The sequence below is a fragment of the Giraffa tippelskirchi genome, chromosome 5 (assembly GCF_054371585.1).
Source record: "Giraffa tippelskirchi isolate mGirTip1 chromosome 5, T2T-mGirTip1v1.2.pri, whole genome shotgun sequence".
Taxonomy (NCBI): domain Eukaryota; kingdom Metazoa; phylum Chordata; class Mammalia; order Artiodactyla; family Giraffidae; genus Giraffa; species Giraffa tippelskirchi.
The window spans coordinates 83,505,246-83,530,189 of NC_137279.1; the positions used below are offsets into that span (position 1 = coordinate 83,505,246).

The window sequence follows — 24,944 nt, forward strand, 5'->3', positions numbered from 1 at the left end:
CTCAGGTCAAGTCCTAGGACACCTAAATATTAACAAGTTTTAGCAAATTTCTCCTTGAAAAGAATTATTATTTCACAACTGCTCTAATTAATCCATGACCCAAGAAAAGACTGCAAACAAAATCCTGCTTTGCCCACTCTTCATGTGGAAACTGGCAAATATCTTCTTTTCCAGTGAGTCCATGTCATTAAGATTCAGAGAGGTAAGTTACCTGTTTACGGTTACACATGGTTGATGACTCTTCTAATCTAAGAGCTAGAATAGAAGCAGACCACAAAATATACAAAAATGCACAGTCATATTATATCCATAAAAGGCCAAGAATATGAACAAACTCATCTTTTTGAATAAATTTAATCCTACCTTTTGTACTTTGAAATATATACACATGAAATATATATATGCACACATATGTATGTATGTGGTTTATACACATATAGATGTCACATTTACATAAGCAGGAAAGTTACAAAGCAACCTGGGCCTGGTAAAAGAAACAAGATCATTCTCAAATTTACTAGTATTTTAAATTTGGAAAAAGGAGTCAGCAGTAATTAGTGGTAAGAAAACAAAATTTAGAGATAGAAGATCAGAATTTGAGTGGGTGCTCAGCAACTTATGAATTAGGTACTCTCCAGAAACTCAATTTGTTTAAGCCTAGATTCCTCATCTGCATAATGGGAACAAAAACTCCTCAAAGACTTGTGGAGTGATAAAAAGGAGAAAATGCAGTGATTTTCTAAAGAATTTTATGAAACATGAAATCTTTTCTTTAGGATTACTTAGAAGACCAATATTTAAAACAGACCACAGTGGTCTGACTCCAGAAGAAAAGTGGGATCCTGTAGGAGCTCACCTGCCAGCCCTCACCTCATCACCACCACAGGTACACATGGGGAACCATGAGGCTCCTGTGGAGTTCTTGGTAAAATATTTGAAATAATCCATGTAAAGGTGATAGAATACTGCTGCTGTTAAAATGAGGTAGGAAGAATCTAGATTGAAAGTCACTTAGGAAAAGAGGTAACTATCCACCATAACTTTCCCAAGTTATATTTAAGAATGTTGCTACCATTTTTACCTATGAATTCCATGGTAAATGACTAAGACATAAGTGGGATGCCTTAAATTACTATACTGGCAGCACAGAACCTCTTGCACATTCAAGATGCCAAACACAGGCAAAATACTTCTCAATGCTTCTGAAACATAAAAGCCGCGTTTTTGAGCTTCTCTTTGACAGTTAGAAAATTAGATTTAATACTTTACTTCAAAGTACTTAGGATGGCCACCTAAATATACAAGTTAACTGCTTTGCCTGAGTATTTTTTCTAATAAAACAAAGCAAATCACATTTAGCTACACATGTATACACATATATATGCACAAGGTCTTCCCTAGTAGCTCAGTGGTAAAGAGCTGCCTGCGATGCAGAGAAGCTGCAGGAGATGCAGGTTTCATCCTGGGTCAGGAAGAGTCCCTGCAGGAGGGCATGGCAATCCACTCCAGTACTCTTGCCTAGAGAATCCCATGGACGGAGGAGCCTGGTGGGCTACCGTCCATGGGGTAGCAAAGAATCAGCCATGACTGAAGCAACTGAGCACACATGCATGCATACACATGTTACACTGTTTTGTTGTAAAACAGTCATATGCTTTCCTGGGTAATGCCAATGACCCTGTGAGAACAACAGATCAATGAGTGATTGTTTATTCTACTATTTATGATGCACGATGGAGGCCAATGGAAGAAAATCTTTCATAAGCGCATAAGGTCAGCTCGAGTTGGATTGGAAAATGAAAGTATTTAGAGGAGAATGGAACTCAGGAATATAATGTTAGTTATATTCAGTTACATACATATCTATGAAGACACACAACAGAATTCATTAAGAGATTTTTCTGAAGGCTCCTGGAAAGGTCTTATCTCAGTTGTGCTCTATCCTGCTAATGACTTTGTTAGCCATCTTACAGTGGGAGTAAATTCTCTGGTAGAAAATCACAGAAGCACTGGCCTAACGTGTAGCTGGTTGACTAAGTTTATTACTAATTACTACTGAATTAATATTGTGACTATTACTTTCTTCCACTGCTGAAACTTTCAGTGATACAGCTCAATTAGAAAATTCAGGGACTTCCTTGGTGGTCCAGTGGCTAAGATGAAGGGGGCTTGGGTTCGATCTCTGGTCAGAGAACTAGATCCTACATGCTGTAACTAAGATCTGGTATCAGTCAGTTCAGTTGCTCAGTTGTGTCTGACTCTTTGCGACCCCGTGGACTGCAGCAGGCCAGGATTCCCTGTCCATCACCAACCCCCGGAGCTTACTCAAACTCATGTCCATTGAGTCAGTGATGCCATCCAACCATCTCATCCTTTGTCGTCCCCTTATCCTCCTGCCTTCAATCTTTCCCAGCATCAGCGTCTTTTCCAATGAGTCAGTTCTTCACATCAGGTGGCCAAAGTATTGGAGTTTCAGCTTCAGCATCAGTCCTTCCAATGAATATTCAGGACTGATTTCCTTTAGGATGGACTGGTTAGATCTCCTTGCTGTCCAAAGGACTCTCAAGAGTCTTCTCCAGCACCACAGTTCAAAATATTTAAAAAAGAAAATCTAAAATCATTTTATACATTTACTGTATTGAGAAATGGTGCTATTTAAAAGGCACCTCTTTTAAAAGGCACCTCTGTAGTTCTCTGAGTATCTTCCAATACATTAGTCGTTACAGGACTTTGGAGAGGAAACAGTATTATTAGCTCAATTTTAATAGGGGCAGAAATGCAGGGGTAGATATGTGTTACTATTAAGATCAACTAGCATTTGTATAGCAAAGTTGCAAGCCTCTATAAAGCACTTTTAACACACAGCTTCTAATGATAAAGAAAGTCTCAGGGCAGTGTCAGGGAGATAGAACTCAGTAATTCTAATTTCCAGGACATTGCTTAGTCTGTGGCCTGTGCTTTCCTGCCATTTTTCACTGCAAAGTTTAAGTTTCCTTCTTTGATATTTTTCCTTGGAGAGGCAATGTGGCATAGTGGAAAAAAAAAATATGGATTTTAATATCAGCTTTGCCACTCACTAGGTATGTGACCTTGAGCAGCTTTCTTCATCTCTCAGACTCAGTTTCCCCATCTTTAAAATGAGGATGAAAGTATTCATTTTCAAGTTTGGTGTAGAAAATATGACTTTGTACATTTAGTGTAGAGAATAAGAATACTGCCTTGAAAGTTTGGTAATCACATGGAATAAGGTCTTGCAGATGACAGGTAATCAACAAGGATGCAATACTCCTTTCTCTCTGCCCTTCACCCCATGTGTCCTCAGATACCCAAATAGCTCAACTAAGATTTGAGACTTACGTAAAAAATTTACCTATGCTGCTGAATAAAATCTCCTCAGATTACTTATATATCTCCTGCTTCCTGATTAACAGCTATTTTAGAAAAGAGGCCAAGTCTATAATTTCTGCTTATTAACCCTTTCACCCTCTTCCTATGAGAGAGTAGGGAGAAATTATTTATTAGGCAACCACCAGGTACAAGGCATTGTCCTAGCCACTGGAGATGCAGAACTGATAAAGACAGATCAGGAGGTTCTCCCACAGACAAGCCCCAGGACCTGTAGGATTGTTTCAAGGAGGCAACAAGGCAATAGATTTGAACTGATCAGGTACCCTATGGAGATGTACAGGTATGTCTGAGTAACTAACCATGGGTGTACTGTTATTTCACATAAGAGGAGCTGTGTTCAATACCTACTTGCTCATTGGACAGATATAAGATGTTATGGTTGGAACTTCTTCAGTAGTAAGTATCCGAATCCAAACATAAGGAAGTAATAAGGAACTAAGAAACAGAGAAGAGGGATTCTTCTAAAATTACAAGATTAAGCTAGAAATAAGCCTAGGAAGTAGAATCTGCCACTGAGTCAGATATATGACTTTGAACTGCTGGCTTCAATTTCTTAAAATCAAATATATGGGATTATTGGCCTGTATCTTCCAGTATTCCTGACCCTAACATTGTTCTCTGGCCCTACCTCCTGGCACATCCCCTGGTGCTCTGGGACAAATGTGAAACAAAGTTATCATGATAATCAAACGTGTCCATATGATCCCATTGGATTTTCAGTTGTCTAGCCAATACCCATCCTACCTGTCCTCCTTAGACATAGAAATTCAGTTTATTTAAAGAATATGCCAAGGTAAATAATTAGCTTTCTCCAGCCTCTCTTGAAGCTAGGAGTGACCATGGGACTAAGTTCTGGATGATTATATATAAAAACATATATATATACACACACACACACACGTATATATGTTTATGTATGATTATATGCATGTGGTATGGTTATGTGAGAGTTTTAAGAAGACTCTTTAAAGGGAATTAACTCGATTGAGAAGTATGCCCTATTTAGCTTTGTCTTTCCCTCCATCTTGCCTGGAATACTAATGGGATGGCTGGGTAATTCAGCAGTAATGCTAAATTATGAGGTGGTATTGAAAATGGGCGTTAAATGCAGAATGATGCCTTTGTAAGTCCTCTGGTTCTCTGATGACTTACCTTTGGAATTCTATTCCATAACATATTGCTTAAGCCACCATATTTTCAGAATGGTGCTAGCAGACAAATATAATCCTAAGTGATACAGTGTTAGTAAGCTATCTGACAGAATACTGGATTTCCTTGGAGTCAATTTAGGAAACATGTGAAAGATGACACACAGTCTCAGAGATGGTACTTAATAAATTCTGAGGGGTTCAAAACACAAGGTTATGCAAAAGTACAGGTTCAACATAAATCATTTTCAACAGCAGCAGAGGGAAGTAAGTATTTGAGTAAAAAGATTCAAAGTAGCGGATGGCAAGGGCTAGGAGTGTTGGGTCCTTCAGTCCTGATGAAGTCTTATTAAAAAGAGAGGGAGAGACAAAGAAAAAAAGGAATACTTCAGCATGTCAGGGCTAACCAAGACTCTGACTGTAGTAGAGAAAGGAAATGAACAAAAGAGATCAATAGAACCATTATCAATCTGTTATCAAGGCAATAAATATTACTATAAATATTACTATGATCATGGCCATCTTATTACATTGTCATTGATTGGATGCTTGTGCAGAAGGAACGCAACAGCTAAAATACCACCACTAATGCTTGCTGGGTTAGTCTAGCCTTGCCCCACTAGGAATTATCTTCACCGGCTTATACCCTGTTTGCCAGAAATGACCCACAGCAGAAAAGTCAATCATACTACTGGAGTCAGAGCCTGGTGCCACTCCTTCTGTCCAATAACTAGTATGCAAAGCAACAACATCTCTGCTCCATTATGAAGTTATTCATTACTATTTCACATTCATCACTGTCAATTGCTCTATAGTCACTCTCAGAATCATGCCTCTAGCATTTTTAAGTAGCAAGCTGGCTAAGACTATTAACTCCCATTCTGCAGATATCTAAATAAAAGCTCAAATTTGGTTAAAATGATCTTCATTTGGTGTTTTCAGGGGCAAGTTGTAGTTCTCTGATTTTATTTTTTAAAAATCAGAAGTTAAAAGAAGAGTAGTAAAAAATAAAACAAAAACAGGCTGTTTTTATGTAGCAGTTTCCTAAAACAGGTATCTGAGTCCTAATGTTGACACTGGCCTCAATGTGTCATTCATTCATCCATTTACTGTTTAAAATGAGTCTACTACTGTACTGGAATACAGTATAGCTCCCCTGGTGGCTCAGACAGTAAAGAATCCGCCTGCAGTGCAGGAGACCTGAGTTCGATCTCGGGTTGGGAAGGTCCCCTGGAGAAGGGCATGGCAACCCACTCCAGTATTCTTGCCTGGAGGATTCCACAGACAGAGGAGCCTGATGGGCTACAGTCCATGGGGTCGCAAAGTCGGACATGACTGGGTGACTAACACACACTGTACACTGTACTGGAAATCTCACTTTGTGATCCTTAGTGTTGAATGTACGCTAGATCTTCCAGTCAGAAATAATACAGACACCTTGTAGTTGAAGGCTTTGAAGGCTATTCTCCCCTTTTCTCAGAACAAAGTATCTGTAGTTTTCCCCATTCTGGAGTTTCTCCAGAACTCACTGTACCTTGAATAGGAAAGGTACTCTTCTCTTCAAGACTGGAAGACTGCCTCTCAAAAATAGGAATTTTTTTCTTTAACTTTTACATAAAAACTACAACTCTCAGCTTTTCTTCTTGCCCATAATTTTGTATTTTTTTTTCTGATGGAATGTAGTTTCTCGTAGAAAGGCTAAAGAAATTGCTACTTTAAAAGAATTAAACCATTGGCTGTTAGCTCCAGGTTTACAAGTCCCTCTTGGAATTGATGGTGACATTTCTTTGCTGTTAACGTAGGTGATTTTCACCCTAGTACTTCATCGTGGCTTTGGTGGTTTATAAATCAAGTGCAAACACACACACACACACACTGACTCCAGCCTCCTAGGACACTAACCTCAAGAAGTTGTCTTCATCTAGAGATCATAACTACGACGATGACCAGGGGACTTATTAAAACACTCTCACCATTTATTAGAACAGTGCAGTGAAAAGAAAAGGAAAAAAAAGCCTGGCTACCATCCACCATGGCAACCTACAGGGACACACAGCCCATTTCTGTAGTTACTTCCTTGTAAAGATATTACATTTAAACGACAGAAACAAAGGACTATATGACCCAGTATATCATTCTTTCACTCCTGGATCTGAAGTACATTTTACTTCCAGGACTCCTTCTGGTTGCTTGTTAACAGGAATTGCAATTTATAACCTTAAAATTTCATCCAGCATTCTTTGGAATAGTAAAGGCATACATCTGAAACATATGAATTCTGGATCACTATGAAGAATTTTACCAAAAAGTCTCCTAGTCCACTAAATCCAGAAGTATTGTCCTCATAGGCCATGGACGCCATTTTCACTGCATGAGCCCCAAATATCCACGATGACTACTTGGCCAACCTCCCTGTGTATGTCTTAGAAAATGTGCCAATCAGTCAAATCCTCAGCTAGGACAGGCAGGACTATTAACCCCACACAATGACAAAGAAAAAAAAGGAGAAACAAACAGCCCCTTTACTAATAACAATACTCACACATACATAAATTATGAATTCTTAGTGTTTCATCTTTATATTTTTACTTTGGCTGACATATTTAATAATGTTCTAAGTTTGATGGTTTTAAAATCTTTATCCTATATCTAGTAACAGAGATCACAAATCAATATGCACAGGCAGAATTAGTTTTCCTGTCTTCTCATAGAATTTTACAAATATCTATATTACCAAGCACTTGTTATTATGTACTGGAAACAACTGATTATGTATGTCTTTCACATTAACTCTGAGTACCTTGAGAGCAGAGATAATGTCTTATTCATGCCTAGCACATAGCAGATACACATTCAATATTTTAGTAATTAATTAATAAATTCATCTTTGTGTCCCAAGTACCTCATATAATCACTGGCACATACCAATTACTGAGAAAATATACTTATCCCATATTATACAAACTCTTAATAATGGGGTCTGAGCTTTAAAGGGGTTTCCCCCCAAATTAGCACCAGGATTGTCTTTCTTTTCCTTCCATTAGTCCTCTATCTGCCATAGTCACCTATCTGTAATAGAGCTGGAGCAAGGTTTATGGCCACTATACTGAGTTCCGGGAAGAAAGAACTGAGTCTTTCCATAGGTTTCATTTTTTCCATATTACAATTTAAGATATATTTTCTTCATCATAGGTTACAGCACATATAAAACATATGGTTTGAAGTAATGGCTCAATATGTTTTGTTGACCTGGCCACAGATCACTGAAAAGATAACTGTGACCCATGAGAACCAGACCCACAGCACTAGATCCATGAATAGAACCCTCTCATGGTCTCTGCCAAATGGCCATATTATTTCACCATCATCTCATTCTTCCCTACATCCCAACCCTAGTCCTTCATTTGTACCTCTTATTTCATCTCTCCACATTTACATCCAATCGTTGCTTCTTCAGATATAAACATCTTTAAAATGTAACCTATCTTCCTATTCTCAGTCATGGAAGTTAGTTGCTACCATATCTTTTTCCACAAAGAAATCAATACTTTCCATTAGGTGAACTTTTAAAGCTATAAACCTCTAGTATTTGTGCTTAAAGAAAAGGGACTTCAGAATTAAAATGTTAATCATAAATTTCAATATAATCTTATTTTGTCTCGGAGATCTCAGGTAAATGAATACTAATGTGTCAGGACACACACCCCCACACCCCCCCACACACAGTCACTTCATAAAGCCTGCAGTAGGAACTGTGTCCAACCCCAGAAAAAGAGACGGCGCTGTGCTGCTTAAATGAAAAGGAAGAAAAACGGCAAGGGGGAAAAAAATTATAATCACCTAAACTTTTAAAGACAGCAATTTAAGCAAATTGCCATATCTGCTTTTAGAAATGAAAGGGGAAGAAAAATGCTCATTTCTTTTGAAGTAAAATTGAGTAGGTCAATGGCTGTGACAATCCTCTCAATAACCACTAACAAAAGACCAGTTTGGGTGGTTAGGGAAGCCACTCAATAGCAGGTATTCATTGAATCTTGGAATAATTTCGCTTACCACAAGCTGTGAGAGAGAACCAAGTACAGCTCAGAATACAGCCCACTAGGTAACACATCAGCAGCCGGGGTGGAAAAATAAAACCCACAACCAAATATTTCTTGAGCTTTAGTGTGTGATTATTTACTCAAAGGCAGGGAGCTGAATGTGGAGCCCATTTAAGGCACATGAACAGGCAGGATGATTTTATAATCAAACTGAGTATGAATGTCTGTCTGTGACTGATTTATGCCGGGGAACCCTTATATGTTATTTAAGATATTTCACCTTAGATTACAGAGGGGTAGTGAGTTTTCTAAACTGTAACTGCAGGGGACTAGGTTCACTTATTCAAGTATTTATTTAGCATCTATAGTATGCATGACATTAGTAAGATGCATGGTGACTATGAAGAGGAGAAAATATGCTCCAGTTTGTAAGGGATCTGAACCAAAACTGGTATTCCTAAACAGACCAACTACTACACCAACTAGAAATAACTCAAGAGATGAAAAATATTGTCCAAACTGGATGGCACTACAATATTACTGACGTGAGTAAGAGTAGAAAGAATGAGAATTAAGGGAATTCAGGGTGGAGTTGATTAGGGAAGGTGTTTTAGAGAAGGTGAGAAACTGGGCCATATAACACATTGAGTATTAGAACTGTGTTTTCATATTTCCTTAGTAACTGCACATTCAATGAGATCAGCTAATAATTTAGACGTGTAGATTTTAGGGAAGGTTTTATTCTAAGGTTATTTAATCTTAAAAATGGGATAATTTAAACTATTCATCTGAGCATAAATATAGCTTTACAGAATATGAGAAGCTTATATCCACTAGCCATATCTATTTGTATCACTTTATGTAATATCTCATCTAATTTTCCCTTTGTAGGAAAGAATGTATAGTCTCATTCAAGAAGAGCAAGAGGTAAAACCACTTTGAAAAACAGTTTCCTACAAATTAAATATATAGTTATTATATAACTTAGGAATATAAATCCAAAGTGTTTACCTAAGTAAAGTGAAAATAGATGTCACACAAAGATTTGCACACAAATGTTCACAGTAGCTTTATTCTTGAGAATACAATTGGAAACGATTCAAATTTCCATCAACAGAAAAATCGATAAACATGTTGTGGTAGTTTCTCATAATGAAATACTATTCAGCAACAAAAAAGAAAACACTGCTGAGTTGAGCAACAGTGCAGATGCATCTCAAAATGTTATTTTTGCGATTTTAGATATAAGAAAGCTGACACAAAAGACTACATTTTGTACAATTTTATTTCCATGAAAATCTAGCAACTATTCTAGTAGCCAGGAGCCAGGGATAGTGGTGGGGGAATTGATTGCACAGGGGTATGAAGGCATGTTTTGGAAGGATAGAAATGTTCTCTATCTTGACTGGGGTGGTGATTGGGGGAGAAAGACGTATTTGTCAAAGCTCATCAAACAGGAAACATGAAATATATTTACTTATGCAAATTATATCATGAGTTAATTAAACATGAAAACAAAACAAACGATACATTGAAGTAAAACCCTGATTTATTTTCCTAACTTCATCCCAATATTTCTTGACTTAAGGGACTAACCGACCCAGTCCATCTCTAAATACCACTAATGTTATATGTGATTCATGTCAATCTAACTTCAAACAAATGATCATTCACAGGTCTAAAAGTTTAACAGCCCAAGGCTTACAGAAGGAGCTTTTCTCAGGAGGCTCTGCCATCAGGTGCTAAGAAAACATAGAGTGGGTAAACTTCCAAGGCTGCCGAAAATAAAAACAAAGAGATGTTTAGGTACCACTGTTGGGTAGAATCCACTTAGACACATACCTTTCTTCCTTGTGTCCTTGAATCTTTGTCAATAGCATCACATCCCATTTCACCTCACAATCCTTCCTGAATGTCTACAGAGAGTAGTCCTTATGAATTGAAAAATCAAAAGCATTCACGTGACATCTATTTTCTGGCCCCACCATATTCCCACTACACTTCCCTTCAATTGCGGGAAACTCTAGGTTTCATTTAAAGAAAGACTAGAAGGAAATTAGACAATGAAAAACATACAGTATCTTCATCATCACTTCTCTACCTCATTCTCTGATTTTTAAGCAAATTTTTCTTTTCTTTCCTACCCTGCTTTGCTTCTTTCATATCTCTCTCCTCCATCTATCCATCTGGTCTGCCTCATACATGGCTGACAATTATTTTTCTGACTTTTGGTGCCTTTCCTGGTTTGCACCTTTGTTAAAATCTATGCGTTTTTTCTGGAGCATAATAAAATCTATGCATTTTTTCTGGAGCATAATGTGTATCTCACTGTCCCTTGTGTGGCTTTTTCCCTTTTCTTTATTCGGGGAGCAAAGGGATGGATTTTTCTCAAAGAAGGAAGATGAAAGGAGGAATTAGGTTGAGACGAGAGAGCGTGGAATGAGAGAGGAAGGTGTCAATTAAAAAAATGAACCCCACTGCATCCCCCTCTTGACAGGTGGGGTGAGTAGAGCTGACAGCCGTCGCATTAGCTGGCTTTGGTGGAACCTTCATGCCTTGTGGTCCCCTGAGCTCAAAAGGAGTGATTCCAGGGCCGGCGGACACACTCACACATTTTTACTTGGTGTTCCAATGCCTCCCCCGCAGCTATTTCTAATAATGGTAATTATAATGATTTGAGGCTTAAGCAGGGCAATTCCGGCCTGAAGGCAGATTGTAATGAAGTAGTCAGGGTGAAGAGAGGGGAGGGGGCAGCAGTGGGGAGAGGGTGCATGGGGCACGCTCAGGCCTTAAATAGCTTTGTCTAGTCAAGTGCAACCAGGGTGGCCTCATCCTTGGAAGCCCAAAGTTTCATCCCTCGGGATATTCATAAACCCTTTTCCGCCGGGGAAAGAGGATCACTTACACCCACAGACAGGCCCCACTGACTCCTGGGCAAACCAGCAGCTCGGTGTGCCAGGACACTCCCAGCTTGAGGCCTGTGGTGGCTGCTGCTCTCTGGACTGTGGCTGGGATCACACCCGCTTGGCTCAGCCCAGCCCCTCCCTATTCCCTCACCATAGATAATACTGTCCTAAGAGCTTTGGCCAGAATCCAATTACTGCTGATATACATCTTCCCTTGACTCCAAACGACTCTTTTTGCCATTGAAGGATACCCCGGAATGTTGAAAACTTGTCCTGATTGCAGAGTTAATGGTCATGTGGTCCTCGACGCTGACAGAATGGCCTTAGGGGGAGCCTTGATAGGTCTCTCTAGTCATCAATGTTACCCCACCTCTCTGCTCTGCCCTTATTAAAGCCATCCGTTCTGAAAGCTAAATGAATATGTTTCATCTTCAAATGCTGGAAAACAATAGCAGGCAGCCGGGGATCGGGGATCGCATAGAACAATGCCTCGACAATCACTGCTGTTCTCTTCCCTTCTCTCAATTGCTTTCTTTTCAGCTTTGTTGCTACTATCAGCAAGGAGATCCTCCTATACACAAGTCCCTGAATCAGTCCATGAGGATACAAGCCCATACAGAGGCACATATGAATCTCTAATATTTACCAAAAGAACTTCTTAAGTATAAAAACATACTATTCTATATGCGTACAATGTACACAAATTAGTCTCATTCTATCTAGACTATGCATATCTATGCGTGCTTACTTTGGGCCCCTCTATCCATTCAATAAATTCTTTTGCACTAAATGTTGAATGAACACTTATATCTAAATATTTCATTTTACAAAAGTGATATATATTTGTTTCAAATGATTGTGGTGTTGCAGATATGGAATATATATTGTAATTTGAATAGAGATGAGCCAAAGCTACAGTGGATATGTAGCTTATGCAATATAACATAAATAACTGCATAACATATAATCGAATTAAGCATTTACAGTAAATTTTACCTGAAGATGTATATTTTTATAGTAGCATCAATGAATTATAGAAAAATCTGAAATGTTCTGTTTCCCTTCTCACCTAATAACTACAGTTCTTGCTCTCCAGTTTGGAAAATGATGTCACGATATTATCTCTTTATTCCACATTTCCTTATTTCAGCGATATTCCTGAAATACCAGACTGCATTGGCAGAAAAATTATATAACTATTCTCCTTCCAGATCACAGTTCTACCATAGTATCATCTTTCCATTCCTTGCTCCTTACATGCTATCCAGACATTTAAGTAAATGCATACCACCACAAGAGAAAAAAGTGTTCAATACGTCAAACTATATTTGTTTCTCATGGTAATGGTTATTTTTAATTTTATCACACTGTAATTCATCACTACAGATAATTTAATACCATGTTATCCCCAGGGCTTAGTCCTGTGTGTGACATACAACAGGCATTCAAACAGTATGTTAAGTGAACCATTTATGTTATAGCCATTTTATATAACAAGGAAAAGAAATACCCAATACCTGATTTCAAGAGTTAGTACATAGCCATGACAAACACATTATCTGATGGTGATGGCTTACAAATCACTTGGAAGGAGAAATTCAAATCATGCAGTTGATTATTCAGTCAAGAAATAGTAGAATGCAGTTAAATAATTTCACAGTGTAGTTTGATATTTTCTGTTATTTTACACTTGCAAATGAGTTGTCCATTGAAGTCAATTCTGGTTCACTCTGTACAAGAAACACTTCCTTTAAACCATCACTGGGAATCTAGACTTTCAGAAATATACTCCGTAACATAAAATTCCAGGAGAAAACAAGAAAGCAGATAACTTCAAAACCTACAGTCCTAGCACCTGATGTCTTTGCTCTGTATATAAAGTGTACAGCCACTGCAATCACATGCATCTGAACATCCACTCAAATCACAAAGTGCAAACATGTGGTGAAAAATACAAGCATATACAAAATATAATACAATACACATACAAAATGAAGCTACACTTACATAACACAGTAACACAGAGTAAGTAAATACCTGCATGGGTATGAGTAATCCATTTGCACTCTAGTCAACTAAAGAAAAAAATTAATAGCATATTTCTGTGGACATAGAAACAAACACATAAAGGGTCTATTTAAAAAAAAACAGTTTAATTTTATGAAACACTTTTATTTAATTGATCAACAGGTTTAGTATAAGATTTTAAAATATTTAATAAAAGTTAAAATCTTACTTATAATTTATTCAAATATAAAAACTATTTTTTCAACTTACTGAAAAATTTAATTGGCAATAGTAAAAAATTCATTTCAATGTTTCTTTTTCCCTCAATTAAGGTTTCCTTTACACTTGAGCAGTATCCTTTTGTCAATTTGAAGACAACCCTACTTACGCCCAGGCAGCTTACTTTTTACAGAGATGGTAGTATAGAGAATAAAAACATATCACAAAGTATTCCAGCATTCTTTTTCTGCATCAGTGATACATCTTTTGGAATTTCAGAATCAAAAAGACCTTTTTCAGACCCCACTTTGAAACAACCTCGTCCTAGGATTTTCTTGAATGACAAATTCAAAGACCTGCCTCACCCCAACAGAAAAATTCTCCTTTGCAATGGTAACGGTGGAACAGGAAACAAGGAAGACCCTTGAAAGTTGCAGTGGTGGATACCAAAAGATGCGTATGACTCAGGGTTGCATGGTCCAGAAAACAGGAACAACGTCATGTTGACGGGACCACTACATCTTTGTGGGATAGAATAATGAATGAAAAACACAACTTGGTATCAAGGAGTTTTTAGTCTGGAGGATGACTCACAGACATCCTGAGATTGATGGAATCAGTCAGGATGTATGTAGAATGAGATCCATTCATAGCCCATCTGAGATCAGAACTTGAGGGAAACACCAATATCAAAGGGTCTTATGGCAGAAGAGAAACCCATTAAGAGAAACAAAATAATGCAGAATCACAGAGGCCAAGAGAATAGGGATTCTAAGAAGAGGTCATGAAGGAAAGTATCAAGTACATCAAAGAAAGAAGTCCATTAAGACATTGCACTGAGCAACTGTGGAGCCTTGATATCGTTAAGTAGAGCAGTCTCAGTCAAGGATGGAGACAAAGGAAGAACTGGAGTGGTTGAGAAAGCACAATTTCTATCTTTGATTATTTGAATGAAATGAGGAAGGGAAGGGCTTCCCTGGTGGTTCAGATGATAAAGAATCTGCCTGCAATGCAGGAGACCTGGGTTTGATCTCTGGGTTGAGAAGGTCCCCTGGAGAAGGGTATGGCAACCCATTCCAGTATTCTTGCCTGGAGAATCCCCATGGACAGAGGAGCCTGACGGGCTGCAGTCCATGGGGTTGCAAAGAGTCGGATACGACTGACCAACTAAGCACATATGCATGAGAAAGGGAAAGATTTTTAATAGCTGGAGAAAGATGGAGCCTAGGAAAGATTCCTGAAGGTTAGGAGAGACTTCAGACTGTCCACGGGCTAGAGGAAAGGAAACTGAAATGGAGAGAGTGACAACATAGAAGACAAATACAAGGATGGACAAAGCAAAAGACCAGAAGGAAGAAGAGGTCAGTGTAACGAACCCAGGTAGAAGAATCCCTTTTATATAGAAATGAAAATATCTTACAGAGGAAGTAGAAGAAAACAGAATATGGATATATTTGGAAACAATGTCAGGGGAGATTGAGGGATTTCCAGATTACAGGGTTCAATTTTCTTTTTGCAGTAGAAGGCAAAGTCCTCTGCTGGGAGGAGTCAGAATTTACGACTAAAGGAAGGGAGTATTTTCTTAATAGTTACTAGGATAACTAGTTTCTCCATCACATGTGAAAGCCTTGACAGGCAAAACTGAGAGCCCAGGTGAAGTTAGGGAACAGGTATTTGGGATGGCATGAACCCTCATATTTGTGTGATTAGTTACTTGCAGTATGCTTAACCATCCCTTTATCTACCCCTTACTACAAAACAAGATCATGTTCTAAGAAGGGCATGTGGCACTTAGAAAGAAATGGATGACCTGGGGCTGACTTCTGGCCATCTCTTTTATTTTTGTTCCAATTACCTCCAGTTAACTTCTCCCGTGCCTCAGCACCAAGGTGGAATTCTGGCTTCTTGCTAGCTCACCAAGTCAACAGTGTAATAGCAGAAAAAGTTGACAAGACTCGCTCCCACATTCACGGGGCACAGCTGGTACTTCGTGGCTCTCTCTGCAGGTTGTTCAGGCCATCTCCCCAACATCAGCCCTGTCCTTCTGGTTGTCCACGGTATAAGAAGTGCCTGGTAGTTGATGCCCTGTGAGGGCCCGAGCGCTGACCCTTCTTGCACTTTTGGCACTCCCATCCCGCTGGTGATGCTGGAAGGTCAGGCAGATTTGTGGCAGCAGGGGCCCAGGCGATACACAGAGACCTGCAGAGCTCACACAGGCCGCCGAGCCGTGCTCACTTCGGTGGCAGACTTCATAAGGCTCCGCTCTTTGACTGGCGTTGAGTTTATGTGAAAGTAATTAACAGTAATTAATCCTTAATTACAGTAATTAGCCAAGTCGCAGTAAATTAAACCACATCTGGAGCAGATGAGGGCTTCCGAATGGGAGGCAAAGAGAGGCGACAATCGGGGAGATGCTGAATTCATCTGACAGCATCTGATTAAGTCTACCTGTTGCTGGCAGCCTCATTTGCATCTTGTTTTTGTTTGCATTTCCCAGTAACCCTTTCAACGGCATTCACAGTGTGGACCTCTCGGGCCCTGCTTAACTACCAGTTAGGCAGCCCTACTGCCATGAGATAAGAGAGTCCCTTCGTATCCAGCCGGGTGGTTGGGTTTGCCTGGGCTTTATTTATATGTTCCCCGCTCCCTCCTACAAACAAAAATATAAATAGCAGGGACCTCATCAAGTGACAGGCTGAAATCAGAGGAGAAGCCAAGTGAGATTTTGTTTTTTGGGTGATGAAAAGGGAAGATGATGTGAGCCTTTGAGATGGGGGAATGGAAGCAAAGAATGGGAAACAAGAAGACACTTACAAAAACACTTCAAGGGGGCTGTCCCTTGTAGAGAGATTCCTGGAGATGACAGAGAAGGAGGCCAGCCTCCAAAAGACATTGTTGACCACGTGTCACAGACTCAGACATGAGCAGACACACACACGTACATATACACAGATAGACAGCGAGAATGAACCGGCATAAAAACACTGGAATCTTCCATTTTTCTGACTTCATTCTGATAAGTGCCACCCATCTGTGCATTACATTTTTGCACATTAAAACAAAAGGGCCATACTCAAAACCCCACCATCCAGAGAAAGGTGTTGATAAATCTTAAGGGAAAATATGGTCAAAATTTGCAATAAATGTTCTTTAACACCAATAGAATGGAGCCAGTTGAAATTTTTGGACTTTATGTTCTGTTGCTGTTCTAGACTTGACCAAGTTCACACAAAGCAGAACTTTTTCTGAGTAATGAATCTTGGAGCCTGATTTGCCAGGTTGGTCAGCCCCCAATTTAGCTGTGGTGGCTAAAGCGAGAGGGACAGGGAGAGCCATAGACATCTTTGTTACAGTAAGACCTTTCAAGGAGGAGGACATCGAACCTTTCATAGCAACAGGAGAGGGCTAGCAAGAAAGGCAAGAGGAGACAATCACCTTCCCTTCAAATCTTACACCTAACTGAGCCTGAAGACCAAGCAGGAGACAGTGGCACAGTTTCAACCCTCACAATAAACAGAGCAGTCTCAGGACCCACACTGACAATTCCCATATGGCAAAGGAGAGGTCAAGATGTCCACAGGCCTGGCTTCTGGGCACACGGCAGGCATTACCAGGTCACAGCCAACAAAGCATCACTTTAGGTAAGCGAGCTGGCTGTGGGGATGGCTCTGTGCCATTCCACATTCACTTTTCTCATCAAGGCCATCAAGTCAGGGACTGAGAATGAGGGGCTATGTTCATGGAGTAGAGCAAATAACAGACAAAAAATGGATTCACTGACTATAGACTCGTTGGAAAGACCCACCATTCCAAACCTCCTCCAACTCCCCACTCCACCTTCTGCTCCCTCACAGAGATTTACTGTGGCCTTGAAATGTCCTAAAGCCCTCCAGGATTTATCTCAACAATAATAAGTGTCTCTGCTACTTACTATATGTATAACATGGGGTAAATTTAGAAACTACGTCAGTTTCTAAATATGCGAAGTAAGTAAGGGATACTAACGGTAATGAAATTACTGGGAAGATTAATGAGACAGTGAATTTAAAGTGCTTGCCACAGTACCTGATGCATAGGAACTATTAAGTAATGTTTACTACTACTATTGTTGCTTATTATTATTAATATTATTATTATCTCTCCTTTGCTTATTGCATTTATACTGAGAAGTAGCACAGCTTACTGATTAAAAGCATAGACTCTCAAGATAGACCACTTGCCTACATAGACTCAACATGCCATTGATTAGCTGTGTGACCTTAGGTAAGTGAGTTAACCTCTCTGGGCCTCAGATTCCTTAACCGTAAGACAGAGAGAATATTTAAATCTACTTCATTTGTTTCCTTTAACTAAATTGCCTAAAAAATGCCAAGAGGAGTCCCAAGCGTATAGTAAATGATATATAAATGTTGCCTGTTATTATTATAATAATAATATTTTTGATGATAAAAATAGGAAGATGATTTTTCGATGATAAAAAATACTTTTAATTATGATAAAGATGAGGAAAAGGAGGTAGAAAAAAATGAAGGCACAAGTCTGAGCACAGGGATAAAGAGCAAAAGGTATTTCAGTTGGCCAATTCTGACCATTTCATAGTAAGTGAATCCATCAATAGGCTATCATTTAGTGAAAAGCTCACTCTTTATCAACAGAGGCATTCTGATGATTTGAAGCTGACTATCCAAAATTTACTTCCTACTTACTATGGGAATTGTGTCACATATTTTATTTTTGCTGTTTTAAAACGCTAAGGTCAGTTACCAGATAAGCCCTGGACACTGCCTGGAAAATTCTGCCTTGAAAATACATGTCAACCACCTTTATTCCGATGTTCTATAAAAGGGACTGTAAAGAGAAGCAGCTCTTGCAAGCAGAGCAGAGAAGAGTATAACATGCTTAACACAGTGCTGAGGAGCCTACCAGCAAGAGCCCTACAATTATCTTGTGGTTTCCTAGAAGTTATAATGAGCTGACCCACTTGGCATATCATATTCCTCCTGACCGGTTTTGTAGTTCTCACCCATGCAGAGACACAGCTCTAAGAAGAAAAAGAACAGGCCATTTAAACTGAAATATGTTGCAGTGGGTGGAGAGAGTCTGGGGAAAGAGATGCATCCTGCAGTTAAAAATTACTCAATGACTCTTCACTGGCATTGGAAAGTTAAAAACCAGAGGCCCTGAGCACAAAATATGCCTTTTTGAGAAAATAAACAAATCTTTGGTTGGGCGAGGTTCCCGCCTCCTGTTGAGTGAAGTATGGTTAGTTAACACGAATACCCAGATTTTCTGCATTTCTTCCAATTTCATTATTCAGGCAGGATCGAAAACCGGGATAGGTTATAATTCTGAATAATGGGCTATCTGCTGCCTGTGGGGAAATGTTATAATGATAATAAATAATTTTTGAAAATTACAAACGACTTCTATGCTTTGGACTTCACTTTGGAAAACAAATAAATTATTGGTTTGCACAAGAAATGGGAAGATGTTTGTGCAGGATCTTGTCAGTGCTTGTGGGCACTTTGCTCCCCTCTCCAAGAGGCACAGTCTGAAAAGGATCACTTGTGTTAACCAGAGCCACCCCATTCTCACCAGGATCAGCTGGAATGAGCCATCTCCATTTTTCGTTCATTTGTTTCTTTTCTCCCATCCCAGCAGATGATGAAGGAAGATGCAAATGCTCACAAATTCTGCTAAAACCATCAGTGAGGTAAGAGCCTCCCTCTTATATCTGGGATGAATGACTTTTCACCAGTGCCCTTTACAGGTTGGGGGATGCAGTATTAACTGTTAACTTGGAAGCTGGGGTAAAGATTTCTGGCACACAAACAAAATAAGCCCCTGTACCATGTAATGTGTGTGTGTGTGTGTTCAGCCACATCCACTCTTTGCAACTCCATGGACTGTAGCCCACCAGGCTCCTCTGCCCATGGAATCTTCCAGGCAAGAATACTGAAGTGGATAGCCATTTCGTACTCCAGGGCATCTTCACAACCCATGTCCCCTGCATCTCCTGCACTGGTAGGGGGATTCTTTTACCACTTGAGCCACCCAGAAGCAACTGTGCCATACAATATCTACATCCAAATTCTAGCAGCTGACAAAGGCAAAAAGTCTCATGGCATGCATGGCAGACGTCACCTCTTCATGTTCCAAAGGAAAGTGACCATGAATCGTCTCTGGTATGTAAGAAGGGACTGCTGGCTTCTGCTCCAAACCAACTCAAGAACCTACCATCAGAGATGTGTGTGTCCATCACAGTCTAAAGCAGTCTCTAAATCTCAAGAAAAAACAATTGCAACTGCGTGAATGGATGCAGCAGGCCACAAGACCCACACAAAGAACTACCACACCTCTACTCAGAATCACTAAGTGAAGGTTATTTGCCTTACTACTTTCAAAATTATGTTAGCTCTTACAAAATGGATTTTATTAAAATACTCTATACAGGGACTTATTCTTTTGAATTATAACCAAATGTAGTTTTATTAATGTGACACAGTGAACAGTAAATAAAACTGCACAGCCACAGTCCCTGTGTCCTAGAATCTTATAATCAAAACCAACAGAATTGCAGAGATTTCCTAAGATCATAAGACAGATATTAAGGGCACACATTAAACAAATACATAAATTAAATAAGTTAATTACTGAATTTCATTACATGTTCATTATGTACATGCCAAGGGATGAGTGTAATAACTCATTCAGGAGCTGCTAAAGGGTCAAAATATTTATCCCTGGGGGTCTGTAACTTAATAAAGCCTAAGCTTGGTGTTGAGTTTTAGCAAAACCCTAACACCAAATTGCACTGCTCAAGCATCTGACAAAAATGAAGTGATCAAAAAGAGCAGCTGGAGGGAACCCAGAAAGCTAGAGGAAGGGCTTCTTCCTGCATCACGGGAGTACAAAAGAGAGGCTCTTAGAGAAAGTGACTGCTAAGACAGATGCCCATCTCCACCTCTGCCTCTGCTCACAGGGAATCTGATGGTGTCACTGCCCCAGATGTGCCTCAGTTTCTTCCTATGTAAAAGTCACTCTCCCAGTCCCGTACAAAGAGTGCGATAAAGATCCGAAAAAAGGACATCTGAGAAGAACTGCTTCCCAGTGTGAGGTGTGGGGCTGCTTTTACCAGTAAAGCATTCTTTCATCATTATAGGTTTTAAGAGTTACCTCTCTTCCTATAAGACTTTCTAAAGACACTTTATACTTCATAAAGCTCCACCTTATACACAGTAGACTTCAAACATAGTACTGAGAAAAGTGGCCAGGCTTCCCATTTTACATTAATTTCTTGGTGTGGATTCAGCATGCATCTACTCAAATACCCAGATATGACTGCACTTTTCTGGTTAATTCACTAGTTCCAGCCATATTCATGGCTGAATGCCACCTGGTTGATTAAACGTATTGATCCTATGCAGTCTAACCTAATCACTGTCAGCATGGCTAAAACAACTGGGCTGGCAGGTCATAGTCCAGTTACTCAACTGATGGACAGGTAGACCCAGGAGCCATCATTCTCATCCCGTCCTATTCTTTCTACATTAAACCCAGAAAAAGACCATAATCTCTGTAAACTTTATTTATTCAAGTCAGAAAGATCCCATTCCCTAGAGGAAGCAGCTATGGGTTGACCAAAATGTTGGTATGTAAAAAGAGAACTCACAAATAAACGCTATGCACAAACTCTGATTGTTCCACAGTAGTCTCAAATGATATTTAATCTGGTCAAAAACGGATTAAACTTCTAAGGCTAAAAGGCTGTACAAGACACCATGTAATAGGATAATATTTTTCTAGAGATAATATCCACTCACCCAGGGCAGTCAAAAAATTTTAGTTGAACACAGGAGAAGGAAATTCCAGAAGCTCTTAGATGGTTACATTTCATTTCCAAATCCTGGGGTTGTCAAAAGATTCCCTCTACCAACCAAAAAGTAGGACAAAACAAAATCCATCATGGCGCCAACCATTCCAGTTGCCTTGAGCAAGTCACTTTAATTCTCCGTCTTGGCTTTCTTGCCAAAAAAAAAAGATGGATAGCTACTTTAAGGATTTACTTGTGTATGTAAAGTGCTTTGAAGATAGGAAGCCAGACATATTACAGGACCATTATTTCTGCCCCAAAATGTGTTTGTTATGGGTTGGGCATCAAATGTTCCTCATGTGTGCATTAGTGTAATGTTAGACATGCAATGGTTTAAGCATTGCTGGAAGCAAAACAGAACTTGAGATGTGTTTATGGGTAATCAGTCAGTCTGGCAAATCACCAGGGGCTGAAACCTTACCTGTGGGGAAGCAGAAAGGTGGTGTAGAAGTGAAGGCCATGCAAACAAACCAGGTTAGGGAAGATCAAGAGACAGTCAAGAGAACTGGACTCTGGTGTGTGAGGCCCTGGATGATTAAGGAGGTTTCTCTTTAGAAGGACTTCCTCCTGGGATTTCTGGTTAAGTGTGTGAACATAGGGGTAGACAGCAACCTCTCTGTGAGAGACAAATAAACATCCTGAAGATTCAAGAAGCTAAAGTCAATGGAAGCTCACTTCGGCACAAACCTTGGGGGAATGTATGCATTATTAGTCAATATCAGAGCCTCCGAGCATGTGTCCCTTTAGAACAAGAATTCTCAAAGGCCTGACAAGGAGGAAGGGACAAATGCAGGTCCTCCCTGTTTTGCCTTCCCTCTCTCTGCATGTCTCCACTGGGGGAGGACATGTCGTGCTTAGGAGCCTAGAACACAACAAGGGATTTTCCAATGAAAAGCAGAACCCAAAGGTCCCTCTGCTTACTACGGCATTTGCATTCAAAGCCAAGCACACACAGAAGGACCAGGGCAGGCATCCCAAAGCTACAATAATGAGATCCCAGTCAATATCTGCAGAATACAGGCAAAAGGCCCAGCAAGTAACGTCTAACATGACCAGTAATAAGCAGAACCCCTGCCCTCTTCCACCTCAAAAGGTGACAAAGACGAGCATCACAAAGCAGTCTGAGAGTGTCTGACAAGGAAGGCAGTGTGGTTCCAAACTCTGTGGACCAGGCCCCATCTCTGGATGAGATAGATGCTCAGGCTCCTCTCCCTTCACTTTGCTGCTACAAATGGCACCCAGAATACCTTTCTTCAGCTATTGCAAAATACATCTGAGCAGGAAAAGAAGGTACCAGATGCAAGACGTACCATCACTGTTGTCTAGAGCAGTGGTTCCCAACCTTTGTGGCACCAGGAAGCAGTTTCATAGAAGACTATTTTTCCATAGGTGGAGAGTGGAAAGGATGGGAGTGAAGAGATGGCTTCAGGATTACCCAAGCGCACTATTGTGCACTTTATTTCTATTGTTATTACATCAGCTCTAACTCATATCATCAAGCATTAGACCCCAGAGGCTGGGGATCCCTGGTCTGTAGGAAGATGTTTCAATTTCCCTATGTGCATGTCTGTGTGTATATGAGGGGAAGCACACTCCTGAGAGAGAAATCGAGGGGCTAGGAAGCTCAAGGACTCCATAATTGGGGACTGTGATTTATGTCTCTGCCGACTGCAGAAAAGAGCAAACGTTCTGACAGAGCCTGCAAGGGACCCACATGCCACAAAAATTCACAACCAATAACATCTGACAATCTCATTTCCCATTAAAACAAGATTTTTCTGGGGCCAGGGAAGGGTGAATCAAAACCAATTAAAATGCTCTGCAGTTTCTAAGAAGCTTAATCCAAGTTTGAGATGAAAGTACTTTGTTTCAGGTAAGCCTATGTGTGCAAAGAGACTCACAGACTCGCTACACCTGCCCTATAAGCCGATTTACACTATTTTGGGATAGAAGCTGAGTTCAGTAAATGCTCCCCACACTTCAGCTCCTTCCAGGCTGTGGGCTCTGGCCCTTCTTCTCATCTGCACGGTTCAAATTAATTATACACTTTAATTTCATGAATTATTAATTTGATTCTGACTCGGCAGCTTATGATTATCCAGCGCTACAGACTATACAATTCCAGCTTCATTAAAACATCACCAGCTGCCTGAGAGACAGACATTAAATAGGGGAGAGCAATAATAAAATTAAGCTTCCGGCGCATAGCAACAGAGTCTTCCCCAGCCGCAGGCAGTGCAGGGCTCTGCTGCCTGGCTGGCCAGGGCAGAAAGGAAAAAAGTCCTTTTAGACACACCCACGCCCCTTCTTAGAACATTTCTTGGCCTTCCACCATGTACACAACTTCAGATGGTCAGATGGCATGATGGGGGGTGGGAGGGTGTATTCATCTGTCGATCTCTTCCTCCAAACCCCGTTCACATGCCCACCATCCAACATTAACCCTTTGACGACTGTCACTGCTCCAAGCACCACCCACTGCTAGCCACCACCCACTGCTAGCCACCACCCAGCATCTGCCAGTGCCAGCTTTTGAGGAGGGTCCACGATTGTTTACAACCTAGCAGGCAGGGTGGAGGGTAAGCCTCTTGGGAGTCAGTCCAAAGAAATTCTTTGCACTAAGTCTCTCTTTCCTCTCTTTGGCTGTTTGGTTTAAGAAGATGCAGTATGGTGCTTGGAAATGAATTGGGTTTTAGGTGAAGCTTGTAATATGCCCAGAAGTCAGTTCCCTCACCCTTCAGAGATCATATATGTATAATGCCTAGTATCAGGTCCAGTTCATGATAAGGTTTCCATCTGTACCATAAACTTGCATTTATAAAATGAGGGAATTGAGTTCACAGTGTCTCAAAGTTCCTCTAGTGATGACTTCTCCATGTGGAAAGGTTACCATTATTACAAATCTTACAATGGTTGAGCCAGATTTGATAACACTTTTCTAGAAATTCCATGCTTATTAGCGAAGAGCATTAGAAAATCATGTATGTATAATTCACATACTGCCATAGGTTTTTAGCTGTATCTTCCGGGAAAACACCCCGGGTAGTTAAAAGTCCTGGTCATACCTTTTTTCAAAGAATTAAGAAACAATTACCTGCTAAGACAAAGTCCCAGTTCAGCCAGGACTATAAAAATAAGTGACAAAGGGGAAAGATGACCAAAAGAAAGAGAGAGTAGGAAAAATGTTTCCTGAGGAGAGATGAGAAAAGAAAGGAAGAAAGAGGCACCCAAGCACCTTTCTCCTTCTTCCTTATGTACAAATAGCCAGTTAAGAATGCAGAGTCCTCTGTGGATTAATATACTCCTTGAAATAAATAAAACTGCAGCATCTTCTCCCAGCAAC

The 24,944-nt window shown here is 40.0% G+C and overlaps 1 protein-coding gene across 9 annotated transcripts in view; it reads right to left on the minus strand.

Moving 5' to 3' along the window:
• Positions 1-24,944, minus strand: part of PBX1 (PBX homeobox 1) — a 329,982-nt gene that overhangs the window by 143,523 nt on the left and 161,515 nt on the right. The window contains exon 4 of one of the 9 annotated variants that reach the window (XM_081494031.1): positions 13,540-13,577. The exons of the other annotated variants lie outside the window; for them this stretch is intronic. Coding sequence (XP_081350157.1) covers positions 13,540-13,562 — 23 coding nt within the window. The 5' untranslated portion in view covers positions 13,563-13,577. The remainder of the gene's footprint in view (positions 1-13,539; positions 13,578-24,944) is intronic. 9 annotated transcript variants of the gene reach the window in all.